This window comes from Nuphar pumila, unplaced genomic scaffold (assembly GCF_984573655.1).
Source record: "Nuphar pumila unplaced genomic scaffold, dmNupPumi1.hap1.1 HAP1_SCAFFOLD_669, whole genome shotgun sequence".
NCBI classification, from domain to species: domain Eukaryota; kingdom Viridiplantae; phylum Streptophyta; class Magnoliopsida; order Nymphaeales; family Nymphaeaceae; genus Nuphar; species Nuphar pumila.
Genome location: NW_028323447.1, coordinates 5,890 through 20,059, shown reverse-complemented (window position 1 = coordinate 20,059; position 14,170 = coordinate 5,890). Strand labels below are relative to the sequence as shown.

The 14,170-nt window shown below is 51.2% G+C and overlaps 2 protein-coding genes across 2 annotated transcripts; one reads left to right on the top strand and one right to left on the bottom strand.

The window, feature by feature from the left end:
- Nucleotides 1-789: 789 nt before the first annotated feature.
- On the top strand, nucleotides 790-2,277 carry LOC149809927 (putative xyloglucan galactosyltransferase GT15). Its single transcript, XM_089994539.1, has one exon. It carries the CDS (start codon nucleotides 790-792, stop codon nucleotides 2,275-2,277), a length of 1,488 nt encoding a protein of 495 aa, XP_089850665.1.
- Nucleotides 2,278-5,298: 3,021 nt separating this feature from the next.
- On the bottom strand, nucleotides 5,299-7,789 carry LOC149809926 (uncharacterized). The gene is made up of 5 exons (XM_089994538.1): nucleotides 7,622-7,789; nucleotides 7,024-7,287; nucleotides 6,469-6,801; nucleotides 6,047-6,334; nucleotides 5,299-5,955 (listed from the first exon to the last, which is right to left on the bottom strand). Exons 1-5 carry the CDS (start codon nucleotides 7,787-7,789, stop codon nucleotides 5,299-5,301), a joined length of 1,710 nt encoding a protein of 569 aa, XP_089850664.1.
- Between the last annotated feature and the right edge of the window lie 6,381 nt (nucleotides 7,790-14,170).

Genomic DNA, 14,170 nt, shown 5'->3' with positions numbered 1-14,170 from the left:
TTCAACTTCTTTGTCACTAGGCCTGCTTGCCTCGGGTGCCAAGAAGCATTCTGGTTGATGATGGTAACGCTGCACAAAATGTTCCATTTGATTTCTTTGCTGGTTGGTAGTCTTGCTTGCCTTGAGGGCCAAGAAGCATTCTGGTTGCATGGGGCTGTGGTGTCAGGGCACTGTGTTGCAATCGATTGCATGATTGGCTTTGCAATGTGTTAAAATACATGCTTTGTGGCACAATGAGGGCAAAATGGACATGCATGGATGTTAATGTGTCCATATTCCTTCATTATCATATGTTTTAATGTCTTTTCATTGACAAGAACACGCTTAACTGGTAATGTTAAGAAACCGGTAACAATTGCGCTGAAAATCCACTTTCACAGGGTTAACATACCCGTAATATATTGATTTTTTGCCAGTGGTAAATTAACGCCTACATAGCGTTAAAATTAACAAATTCATCAACCCGTAATATATCCCTGGCGAGTGTTAAGTCCCATCCCTAGACAGGATGCATGCTACAGGACAACCTATCATAGGTCCGATGCCATGAATCTTCCAACCACTTCACGAGGCACGCTCTTCTGCTCACAAGCAAATGGCATATATGCATCTATGTTGTAACTATACCTGCTATTTAGCATACTGTTGAACCATGTTATTTTGGCCGCAGTACCTCGTGGCAGTACCTCGTGGCAGAACTGCGGGTGCATCGCCCGTGCACGATTTCGATTCAAACGAGCAAGAAATTTTTATATAGATTAAACCGAGGCAGGTTCGTTGGAGCGTGGTATGTTGCCTGTCGCGAGAGCACTGCTTGTTGCACAAACATTGTTCGCAGCACATCAAGTCCAAGCGTCGGGCCCCTTGCTTGAGTTCGTCAGAAGCGTTTACAATACAAAGGTGTACACTTACGATTTGGCAGCTGCCGGGTTACAGCCCTCCCTTGAAAGTTTTGCGCCGAACAGCTCTGTTTGCAATGCTTGTCTGCAACAGAATCGCAAAATATTTGAGGGCACGGACCTTTGCAATTATGGATATGGGAAACCAGAATATTCGACAGCCGCTACAGCACTGCAAGGCTACGTCTGGACGAATAAGGATGGAGGGTACTCTCTTGCTCAACACATCCACTGGCGAACGCTACACTCTCGCCACCACACATCAGTTTCATCTGAAGCCAACCTCTTTTTCATTCCTGCCTATGTTCCTCACTTATGCCGAGCGAAGAAGTACGACCCGATGATACCATGCGGAGTGGATTTCACCCTGCATCAGGACTTCATGCGCCTTTGGCGGTGGTTATTGCAGCAGGACTCCTTTCGTAAGAGTGACGGTTCAGATCATTTCATCATACTTGCAAAGCCCTGGTTCTCCATCTCGAGATATTGCAAATTATTCAAGCTTGACAATGCCACCAGCACTGAGAAAGCAGAGCTGCAGGCCAAATTTGACAACATGATCAAGCTTGTCTGGGAGAACAATGCTCCTGGCAAGAATGTGTTCCCCATCCCACACTCGACAAGTTTTCACTATGTTCCTGAGAGCTTGCCTGAGTCCCTGTCCATCATTTTGCGGCCCAGCCCCCAGCAGGATTGGCAACCCGAGCAACTCACCCAGCACTCCCGCAGCATCTTTGCATCGTATGTGGGGTCCAGCGCAAGGGGCAGCAAGTTCATGACGCCTTATTGGGCAGTGAAGCGGCAAACAGCCGCGCTGTGCGAAGCAGATGCATCGTGCTTTTCGTACTTGTTCGACTCGCAGGAAGTGAGTGTTGGAAAGCTGCGCGAGTGGCCCCTGCTATCAGAGCATTTGCGCCTCCTGGGATTCAAGGACACACAGGCCTACCTTGACCTAGTCAAACGACACACCGAGTTTATCTACCTCATGTCGACATTTTGCTTGACACCACCTGGGGATGCCGCAACTCGGCGAGGACTGTTTGATGCTCTGTTGCTTGGCTGCATCCCAGTGGTTTTCTACCGAGCAAGTGCCGACTTCCCTTGGCATCTGCCCAAGCACTACTTCAAGAAGGTGATCGTACACATCCCACAGAACGTTCCAATCCAAAACGGCACGGCTGTCATGGAGATGTTGCGTGCGATACCAGTCATGTTGGTGAAAGAGATGCAGGCCCATATTGTCAAGCTTATACCACAGCTTCAATATTCCCTCGGCGATATGACGCAGGCCGATCACGACAAGGTGGGTGGAGATGCGTGGGACATCACACTGGCACATGTGAACCGTCTGAGCAGACGCGGGAATGGTGAGCCATGACTAGGCTTGGAAGTAGGTGACAATGCAGACATTGCAAATGTGCTAATTGCATGCAAAGTGTAATCAGCATACGTGATGTGCAGCCACAGTTTGATGCACACAAGGCACGAAGCTAGCCTCGCCTGCTTGGTAAGGATACGTTCCACGCATGTGGTGAGCTTTTAGGAGTATTCTCTTGGGGACGTCTCATGAAGAATAATCGGCAGCATCCACTGGAGAAAATGCCTGCGTTTTTGCTGCCTCGGGTAGACATGGTGCAGTCAGTGCAACTTCTGATTCCCGGCATGCTACCTCTTGGTAATCTCGTAAGTTGTTGCAGCAATGCCTTTTGGCTCTCCATTCACCTCATTTCCATTTTGGAAATTGAAGTTCTCGAGCTGCCATGTTGAACGCACGCTGAAACAGCCCGTTACAAAGGGGCCGAAGTTGACTGTCATGGAATGCTAAGCTGGCAAACTTGACTTGGCTACCAGTCAGATGAGTCGGCATTCAGAGGCTATTGAGGGAAGCAACTACATCAAAACCGCAGATAGACGTAGTAGGCAGACAAAACAGAGGTGACCAGCACGCGGGGGTACTGAAGGAGGCAAATTGGAGGTGGGGGCAGAGTGAGTCAAAGCGCTCAGTAGGAGAGGAGCCCACAAGGTTCAAGCTTGTCTGGCCAGGAACCGGATGCGCATGATCAAAATGGAAGGCATGTCGTACATGTTGTGACTGACGGCGCATGCATGCCATGGAACATTCAGACTACGTTTTTGCTGTCAAACATCAGATTGTTGAGAGAATGTTGTCTTTCATCGAAGAATTGATTAATCAGGAAGAGCAGTTTGGGGGATTTCGGGGATGCTCACTCAGGCTGTGTTCACTGTACCGTGGATTGTCCCATCTTGTGGCAAGGAATAGACCAATTTCTTGAAACGGTTGGAGGTCTTGGATTACAAGGTGGGAATTTGGCAACTAAATTGGAATCTCTGTTGGGAGTTGATCTCCTGACAAAGATTTTGAGTGTGGGTTGCGACGATCTCCCAAAGGAACTGACGGGTCGTTTTTGGTCAGCCGTGGCTGACCTCCTTTCTTGCAGGGTACAGGACGTAGAGGATGAAGACATGTCAGGTCAGGTTATGGTAAGTCAGGCTGGTCCAGGTACGCTTGCCTCAGGTGATGGTAATGATAACTCTGATTCCAAGTAGTTCTTGGAGTTGCCAATGTCCATGTGGATGCGGTAGTGTTGTAAAAAGATACATCATCATCAGCAGCAGCGTTTGCCATGGGCAGACAGCCATGGCTGGTCTCGCAACTTGTTGGAGAGGAGCAGCATTCCTGGAGGAGAAGACAGTCAAGGTGGGCCTATGAAAAGCTTCGTCAATTGTTGAGATTGCCATCAAGCTCGCGTCGTCAATTAAATGAGGTCGCGCAACGAATCATTTATTGAAAGATATGCACCGATCTAACGATCTTCACATGCAGCAGGATCAATACAACCAATACCCCCAGCATTTTTAAAGCATAGTTGGGACTGCTTCTACACTTGCTTGGCAGCAGCCAGTCCTACTGATTTTCGTGATGTGTGCAAATTGGATGACCCCATGGTCGTGCCATTCGTGATCCACCCGGTGGGTGGGGTGACCTGCCTGCGTTGGAGGCGCCATTACCATGGCAATAGCATCATTGGCCATGAATGAATGACATTGAAGTCCAGGTGTGCAAGTAGCATAATTGTCGATCGTCGGGCAGCATGAGATTGCAAACAAGGGATTTAGGAAGGTAAAGTTAGAGTTTATCTCTCGAAGCAACGATTTGCTCTCGCTGATGCTGGCCTCTTCGTTTGCAAGATAGATTACCTATGTTGTTGGCCGGGTATCCGCGAGCCGAAAATATACCCGTCGCGGGTAACCCGCGAGCTTCGCACCCGCGCGGGTGCACCCGCAAACTGCCCTTTCCGCGCGAGCGTCTGGCATATGGCGCGAAATATTCAAATCGTAATTTGAAATGTGTTGGACGACCCGACATTGGCTGAACAACATATGCAAAGGCGTTAAAGCATATCATGGGCAACAAGCGCACCCTGCTCGGTACTGAGAAGCTGGAGAAAATGCTTTTCTGCTATGCCAACTCGCGCATTGCTGCTCGCATCGGTGAGAAGACAGTTGCGATGCTAGAGGCATCTGAGGCTGAGTGGATCAACAAGCTGTGCACTTCTGACGCTGACGACGCAGAGGATGTTGAATCTGATGATGAGGAGGAGTCTGTAGAGCATGTGTGGGATGTCTAGTGTAATACCTCTAAATTGTCATCGTTTGCCCTGTTATTGCACGCAGTGTTGTATGAATCATCAACCCTGTCGCGATTTCCGTCATGCCGCTCCAACAGCTAAACCAAATCAAACGCCGAGTAACAAGCAACGATTGTACTGTATTCATTGAGTTGCATGCTATTGGGGGCACCTCTGGGCAACGCCCCCAGTAGGCTCGCTCGCGTCGAGCCGTACAGGCTGGCTCGCAGTCAATACTTCCTGAAACTGGCGGGTTACCCGCGAGCCGAAAATACACCCGCAGCGGGTAACCCGCAGGCCTCGCACCCGGCCGGATACCCGGACCCGCCCCACAACTTAGTAGAAGACAAAGAAGGAGACATTTCAGATCAGGCTATGGTAATTCAGGCGTGTCCAGGCACGCTTGCCTCGGGTGATGGCAATGAAAGCACTGACTTGCAAGCAGTACTAAAAAATGGCAAAATGTACATGTGAATGCATTAGTGCTGTATAAAGAAGATGCATCATGTAGTGGACAAGTTGCAGTGCTACTCACCTTGAGTGAGCCATGCAAGATATGTCATCTTAATTGACTAATCCAAAAGTCTACCGAAGCAGCATGCTGTGACGACATATCGTTATGATGCACTGTTGAAGACAGAATGACCTGGCAAAAAGCCTCTATCTTCTCATGGTCGGAATGACTTGCCCAATAGCTGCTTTTGACCACAGCATGGTGGCCATGAGCGGGACTCACCAGTTGGAACGTGCTATGCCTCGGGTACACTGGAAGGCAGGGACAAATCGTCTGCCTTCAATTCCCCGCCGCCTTTGTGGCCCATTCCCTCATGAGGCTGCAGCTGATGCACCTCAAATGTTGAGCTTGCAGCTGTCATGGATAGTTGGAACGCCCCCTTGCAGCCTGGTCCATACGTACATGGAACCAACACAAATGCTGGGGTGCGCTCCGTTGGCGTCAGCTCGTATTGCAGGGTAGTCTTGGCCAAGGGTACAAATGTTGCCTCTGCCCTGATTGACTTGTGCGGCACATGGACTGTACCCTCCAGGTCCAATGCCGCCAAGATGTAGAAGCCAATCATCTTGTCCAGTGACGTTCCACGGCGCCACCGGCCAGGCAAGCGCGTGAGTGTGATGCTAATTTGAGTGCGATCATGTGGACGGATGACATACTTTGGGTTGCGCTTGAACCAGAAGGGGTGGAGATCGCAGCCACCGCTGTCAATCTGCCACTCGCCGGAAAGGACGATGCTTTTGCTCTCTGGAAGCGGCACCAACTCCACGGGAACGGAGCTCAGCAGCCTGCACGCTCTCATGCCTCTGCTCTGGCACTCAGAAACTTCTAGAATTCTAGCAAATTTCTGGCTAGCCTTCTGGTGGCTGCAAGGTTGCGTTTGGCCGGATGAGCTCTGTGCGAGTTCCACACAAAGGATCACGAATGCTGCAGATCAGTCATCGTGCAAGGCGATACCCGCTTGTTCACCACATGCTGCGACTCACTTGCAACAAGAGATGAGGTAGCAGCTCGGTGATTCGTACACACAAGTCAGACAGCATTGCAAACTTCAGTATAGAGACGAAAACGGCATACCGAATCTCAAAGGGTGCTTCCAGTCCGGGTGTTGCCATGGACGGCACTAGCACATACGGCTGTTCTGGGTGCAGCTCAAGAAGCAGCATGGCCTCTTCAAACGTGTCATACTTTGACTCCGCCAAGATGTCGGAGGTCTGATCGATGTTGCAGCGGCGGCCTAAGCCTTCTTCACCCATTTCTGGCTGCATGCAGTGCTGTATCTCAAAGAGATGACTTGGCCATAGATGGAGGACTGAGAGGGGTGGACAGGACATTGACTTTCGCACTTGCTGACTATACAGCTGGAAACGGCAGGGCCGTGACAGAGAGTTTGGCACGTAAACCGTACCTTGACAATGCTCATCCCAATTGCTGCTTCAGGTGGCTGTCCTTCCTGCAGGATGGCATGTCGCAGGTCCGATCGGATCAAGCTGATCATGACTTGCGATTGCTGCTGGGTCGACAGCATATATTGCGGGTTCGAGGGCCAGCAGGGGTTTGGCAGCCGCCCGCCTGCCAGATGACCTGACCACGTTCCTGCAACCCATGCAATGCTTGCTTCCACTGGCAATTGCAATGTCGCAAACATACCTGTGTCATCACAATCAGCCATGCTTGACCTAACATGCAGCTGTGCTGGGTCCTGTGGTGCCCTGTTTATTCCACCTGTATGGCCTTCCATCTATTACCATCATTCATAGCACGTCAGTGGAGGCTAGACATCCTGCAGCCAACATGCACAACCGCTTCATGCACACCACCGATGCATGCGTACCAAGCATTTCCCTGTCGCGGACAGTGATGATGAGCGCATGCACACGTGCCGGGAAGAGTGTTGCACCCTTGTCATGAGCGTTTACACGTGAGCGCACCTCCTATGACAAGGGGCTAGAGGCGACGGCACTTGCATGACTTCAATGGCTGTACTGCTGAATGTCCGGAGCACGAACGGCCCCTCGCGCCCTCGAACATTGCAATACGGGATCACCATAATTGCGTGGCTAGGGTCAAGGCGCACGGATATGGAGAGCTCCCTAGATGCGGATAGTCCTGTGTCGGTTATCAAGTCATGCTGGCTCACTGTCCAACACCGCCCAGCATCTACAGATGTTCTTACAACCTGCATTCGAATGCTGTCATAACTGCCGAATGGATGCGCTTGGCGCGGCTGCCATCATGTTGGCACCGACATATGCGCACTATCTCCAGGTTCACCCAACAGCAAACCACCCCTTGACACTACGTGCCCACATCATGGCTGTGGGGATGCGGACGTTGCTCCCAACTGCTTTTTGCTTCCCTTGTATCAACACTCAACACGTGACCTCGTCAAAATGTTTCTGGGCAGGCAAATAGAAGTTGCATGACCCAGTGCAACGTTACTATGATTTTGGTTCCTGCCAGCTCAGCCAACTCGGTGTATGGCATTGATGTGCAAATGTGCTCTTCTCGCGCACAGCGCCAACCTGCGAACAAAAGGACAGCATGCAAGCCAATCTTACCTGGATTCCAATCAGAAATGTGCGATTGGCTTTCTTGACGTGACCGCCATTAGCGATCATGGGGTCCTGCTGGCTGATGCACAGCAGCAACTCACCCGACTTTCTGGATGACAGCTTGAACTGCGGGTTGCAGCACCATGTTGAATTAGGCTGGCCACCGACTAACATTGGCCCGCCTGCCGTTCGACCATGCCACCCTGCGCAGCACCTCCCTCTGCTTGGTGCTGTGCATGCAACACCATTGAATGGAGACATGTGGCGATTTGGAAGGCATCATGCTGGACCTATCTGACGTGGAACAGCATTCTTATCAATGGGTATGATGATGACTGTAGCGTTGTATCTTTTACGAGACTACTGCATCCACATTCACGTTGGCAATTGGTACCATGGGTAACAGAAGTCACCCCATGCAAACCCTGATGTTCATACGTCATCATGAAAGAGCACATAGGGCTTCACCTGAGTGGAGTGTCAACTGGTGCCAGGTGGGGGGGAAAAGACGAGTGACATAAAGCCTCGTGAATGCTTTGGCAAAGTCCACGTAGGACATCCAAAATGTAGAGGAGTCCAGGAAGGTGTGTTCGAATTCTCCAAGATACTGCTGCACTTCTGCATTCCAGCTTCCATGAGTCTCGAAATGCAAATGGTCGCGACCAGTCCTGGCCCTCTTGCAGTCAACGTTCGCTGGCACCAATCAGGAGGCTTCGCCAGTCAAGTATTGGCTTGCCCCTATCAGGCCAACCGTTTCTCTCCCAAGCTGCTGAAGCTTCTAACTTTGTCATCCTACAGCTTTTGCGACAATTTTGCTTGAGCAAGCTATTGCAAAAAATAGCACGGCTCAAGATAGCTGCAGAACTTCAGTACTAGTAGCCGCAGGACACTTAGGACGAGAATCAAGATCATGCATGTAGCAACAGGCACCATGCGGACGGACCCTCCATATAGTCCCAGAAGCAAGCCAAAGAAAGGAACTGGCTGCCATAGGCAAATTGACAGTCAGGTGCTCACCATTTGACTCCCATTCTCGTGAGCCTACGGACCAAGCCCCTTCCCACTGTCCCGTCGGCCACGGGTTATGTATTCGAACCAGCCTTGCACCATCTGGCAGGGCGCGGCAATCGATGACACTGTACGCGTGATTCAGCAAGATACCCCCCGGTCCGGACGCTTCCGGAGCACAGGCTTGCACTTTGCGCTGCACTGCCATGACGTAACCCCACGAGCAGTACAGCAACAGGCGAGACCACAGTGCCGACGTGTCTGCAAGCTCAATGCCTTGCTCGCTGTCCATTTTGAACTTGGTGACCACCCCTCCGGTGAGGTCCACCAGTGCATCAGCGATCGAACCGCTGTCCAATGCAAAGTACGAGCCATGCACCTTTGCGTATGCCTTCTCCATCAGGCTCGGCCAAAGCTCACCTGCAAGTGACCAGTTCCCTGTCACGCTGGCAAAGAAGGCTGGATGTGTGGCACATCGGGCCACGGTTGTCTGGCCGAAGTTGCTCATGTGTTTCATGCCTCAACAGTACACATACAACGAGACTGTCTCAGAGAAAACAAGACACACAATGCAGCAACGTGAAGCAGGTTCTGCGCTTTTTCCAATTCTGGCCTTGAAATGCAGGGCAAGTTCCCCAATATGGAGCAGCCCGTTGATGGCAACGAACGAGAACAGCGGTGCATGCATTTGCACGTGCGCTGTACCGAAGAAACCACAGATTATATATGCTTCGAACTGCTTTCGATCAATGGAAACATACCAGGTGTGCCGCTGCATGCAAAGAGCACTTCGTCGCGGCCCAGCACACAGGGCAGGTGATCATCCACGACCACTTGGTGCCAGCAGCCGTGCTTGTAAAACTGAAATGTGTAGAGTCCCCGAGCTGCGGCATTATCTGCAGTATCACAGCATGGCTATCAGGACATGACTCTATGCATGTCCCTCTCACGTTGGTAGACATGTACACGTGATTTGGTGATTTACGCGCAGTGTCAGAGCCCGTGTCTGAAACACATGGGTTTGATGATGATGAGTCTCTTCATACTTGACACCGCGGCACCCACATTTGTATTGTTGGCAAAGTGCTCCACACCTAGGAATGTTGTTTGCGGCCAGGGTGCCAGCACATACCTGATACAATGAGATCAAGGATAAGGTCCTGGCGGGAAGCAACGCATGCTAGAGCGCCCAGAAACCAGCGGTCTCCCAGAGCGCCCTGCAAAATTTTTGTGGCCTGATTGGTTGGAATGTAGAGTTGACCTTGCACGCGCTTCCAGTCAGAGCCGCGTGGAGCAGTTGCTGGAGGATTGTCCGGGTCATTGTACAGGGAATGCGGCGCTGGTGGGAAGTCTGGGTCGGTACAGCGCGCTTGTGCATCAGCCACATTTCGGGCTACCTCGTCCTCGCTGAAACCAGAGAGAGACGGAATAGACAGCCACCTCTACAAAGCATTATACGTGTCTCAGCGAGTGATCTTCAGAGGTCGGATGACCATCCGGTTAATCTCGTGCCAGAACGTTGAATGTTGGCGAAAAAAGTGCTCAGTTATGGGAACACGCCCGACCATAATTAATGGAATAATCCTGCATCTGTGTTGACATCCCATCTGCCCTTTGGTGGACGAACATTCGCAGCAGGTGCATGTGGACTTCCTCTAGGTACCACGTTTGATGGAGGTCCAAGCATCAAACGAGCAATGATTTCACCGAGGATAATCCGAGCAAACAGGGTGTTGCAAAGCGCGGTGCCCTGGTGCAGAGCACATTGCCTAGGTCGCAGACCCCTCTGCTCATTGAGATATGTCGAACTGGTTGCTTATACTTCATTGCCTCCTGAGGCTCATGTTTTGCACACATATACAGAGTTGAACTGATCATGCGTGCCAGCATGTACTGTGGGCATGCTGGGGTTGATCCAGACGGCTACGTTGCCCAACGTTGGTTGTTGCCTACCTACACATGTGCCAGGTACGTCGACCAGGTGACACTTGCCATGAGTAATGACATAAATCGTCAGAAATCATTTTCACATACCTCAATGGCGTCGATGATATCTTGTTCGTTTTGAACCGCTCGCTCGCTCAGGAACATTGGTGTCTTGTGTCGAGTTGCTACATTTGTCAGGGCCTCCGTGTAAGCGGTTCCAACCCTTCCCGAAGATCCCACTGGGGATTTACCGTCCGATCTCATCGTATCATAAAATTTTGCGTTCTATTCGCTGTCGCTACCATCTCTTGAGGCAGGCTACTGTTGAGGGTCTGTCACACCTTTCCACGTTGTCTGAAAATTGAAAGGACTGAAATCAGAAAGCACGGGAATACGCTTCCGGTATAGCACTATATTTGTGACCTGGTGCATGGTGCTACTAGTGGGGATGATACACATAGGGTGTCAGGTCCGGTTTTGCTGTGCGAAGGTATGGGCGTGCAATAATGTCGTTACGGCGCTCCAGAACTTTGTGAGAAAGCCCTAGTATTTAAGAGCCACTCCAAGTTTTCTGCACAAGTACCATTGAGGTTGCTAGCTCCACTGGCATTGCCAGTGGGTGGAACCTGTCGACCTCAGTGACGAGGCATGTGATTCCGTCAGGGTTCTCGTAAGTGTTTGTTTGCCAATGGTTTTCAGCTTTCGCACACTTCACCGGCAGCAGAGACGGGAACCAAGAGATATTCGTGTCTATTACTGAGGTGGTTGATGTTTCATTCGACCAATGAGAGTTCTGCGATTGCACACCGCAATGTCTTTCTTCAAGCTCTTTGCTTTGGTCGGCTTCGATGTTTGATAGGCGTGGTGTTACCCTTACAGCAGCAGTGATACACCGTGATCGCACAATGTGCATGCAAAGTTCTACTTTCTCGATATGAGCAAGTCCTGTTTACGTCCGTGAGGGCACCCTAGGACCGTGCCTTTGAGGGCCGTGCCACCATACCACCCCATTGCGGCTTGGTGCACCACCCACAACGTGCAAGACATAAGTTCAGATTATATCTGGTGCTAAAAATGAGGAGTTGGGCAACAGGACTGATATTCTCGTTGGCGCTCTCAACGTTAGGGTTGCCCATGGTCCTCAGCTGGTTCAATGAGGCCATTCCTGATGCGGCAAGTGCGCTTCCTCGTCATGCTTGATGATGCAACATGTTTTTGACCCTGAACGCTTGCTGGTCATGGGCCCTGGCTTACAGTCATGTGCCGAGGGCCGTGATCAATTTTGGTATCAAGCATCCAGCGTTGACGAGCACTGGCACAGCTTGAAATGCGTAATATGGCTGCAGGGGTTCACACCACCATGGCTCGATCTGATGACGAGGCGTTCCGAGTGTATCATAATCTGTGGTGCGTATCTTGCGCAAGGTGTCTACTGGTGCCCTGGTGGCACACCGCCGGTGACGTTTGGAGATGATGTCGAGCGTTGCCTCTCATATGCCTTTAAGATCTTGAGGCATCTGTTTTCGTACGCTCAGATTGAGGATGTCAGTCGAAAGCAGCATGGGTAGTTGTGACAGCCTTCACAAAAGGACTGAAGTGATTTCTGCACCACATATAGTAACGTTCTTTTCTCACATCTGCACATGTTTGCAGGGTGCACAACTCTAAGTGGTATGCTGTTATACCTAATGGTAACTCCACCAAGATCACAGAAGGCCTGTCTGTCAATCAGAGATGTGTGCAAATGCCCAGCACCAGCGCCCCAGAGTTCATTGACAACGTGGACACAGGATGGGTCCCTGGGAACACTTTGACATTGGATTTCCCATTCCCAGCGTTTCCCGACAATGAGGGTCATTGGGCGGAACTGATGTTGCCAACATTCAGCGTTCTACTAGAAGGCTTGTGGCGGAACTACACTGTGGGCCAAGGTGCCAGCAGTCCTTACATCGGTGTGCTTCTGTAGCTGGCGCATAAGACGATGGACTCACGCATGCTTGCGCTTCTCTTGCCCACACATGCAAGTACAGGTTGCTGTTGTGCATGCACTCTTGCAGCAGCATCTGATGTTCATCTAGCCCTTGCTACCTGCCCTTTGTGGGGTTCACCACCGAGCACAGCAGCCGCACTCCTCGGTCTACTAGAATGACCTGGCGGGGAGCTCCATTTACGTGGCTTTGTTGACAATTGAGACCTGTCTACGTTCAAATACATTTCAAACTTAAGACAGATGCCGCAAGGGCTGTCTCCCTCCAAGCCCGGGGTTGACAGAAGTTTTTATGGTTGATCTGTTACCGGCATATGTCAGCGACGTAGTGCCGAAGGCCAAGGGCATATGAAGCAGTCACCAGCCGCCTATCTCAGCACTGCCACTGCTACGTGCAAGCTTCAGCCGGCATTACGTATGAAGCTACTGCATGAGAGACGACATCAAGTATATGATCCAGCACGCATCACAATGCACAGTCACATATCTTCATCTCTGCCATGCAGATAACATCCTTCTCATGAATCTGTACCGGGAGGAGCTGACGAGTTGGTTCCGTGAAACCCTGAAGATCGCCGTCGCTGCTGTGCGTCCTGCTGATGCGCCGATGCCACGCATCATTGATACTCGGGACTTGCTGCAATTTCCTCGACTCAAGTGGATTGCTTTCGAGAATTACATTGTGGTGACAGATAGGTGCGTTGCTTGTTCTTTCCTGGCTCCTGAATCCCTGGAATGCGGCAGGCACATAACGGTGAGCATGAGGGTGGCATTTGGACCATGAGGCCATGGCACCATGTGACCATAATGAAGGCATACCTTCATAATGGTCACATTGCAAGAGGCAAGATGGGACTTTGCGCTTCAAGTTACCGATAGCCGTTCATTCACGTCAGCCATGTGTTTGCATCGCCCATCTACCTTCATTCCCCTGACGGTGCCGTGGCATAGAGTTGTCCTGCGATAGAATGAGCAGCGCATCAACGCGAAATCTCTTGTGATGCTCGTGCTCCGTTGCGCGATGTGCCAGAAGACAGTGAGATGCAGGTACACACACGACGATGGACTCTCCGGCTACCTGGGGGCTGACCACGGAGACCTCTGGAAACACGAGGGCTGTGAGCGTTTCATGCAGGCCCAGTGGAAGTGCGGCTTCAAGCAAGCAAAGCATGCTCAGCTGTTCCGCCATGCTGCGTATGTCCGCGCCGGCTTGTCCCCACCTCCACCGCATCCAGATGTCTCTCCGCCTCTCCCAAAGCTCATCACCTTCATAACAGCCTATAGCGGTGAGGTCGTCGTGAACAAGGTACAGCATTTCAATCCTGTACTTGTACGACCAGAGGTTGGTGAGAACAACGTTTGGTGCTACTTCTGGTCATGATGTATGCACATCACTGCGTGCTTTCCACCAGCGAGCCTGCTGTGTGACATGCCTTGCCTTCATTGTCAAAAGGTTCACAATGACGAAGACATTCTCTTCCATGTACCTGCAGTATGAGGTGACGGCCATGCTGTGGGCTGTGGCACTCAAGTATGGATGGCGGGTCCGTACCGCCACCCTCACAAATGGGGCTCCATTTACATCCCAGGTGGCCGCTGTTGCCAATACGGGCTTGTTGGTGGCCAGGCATGGG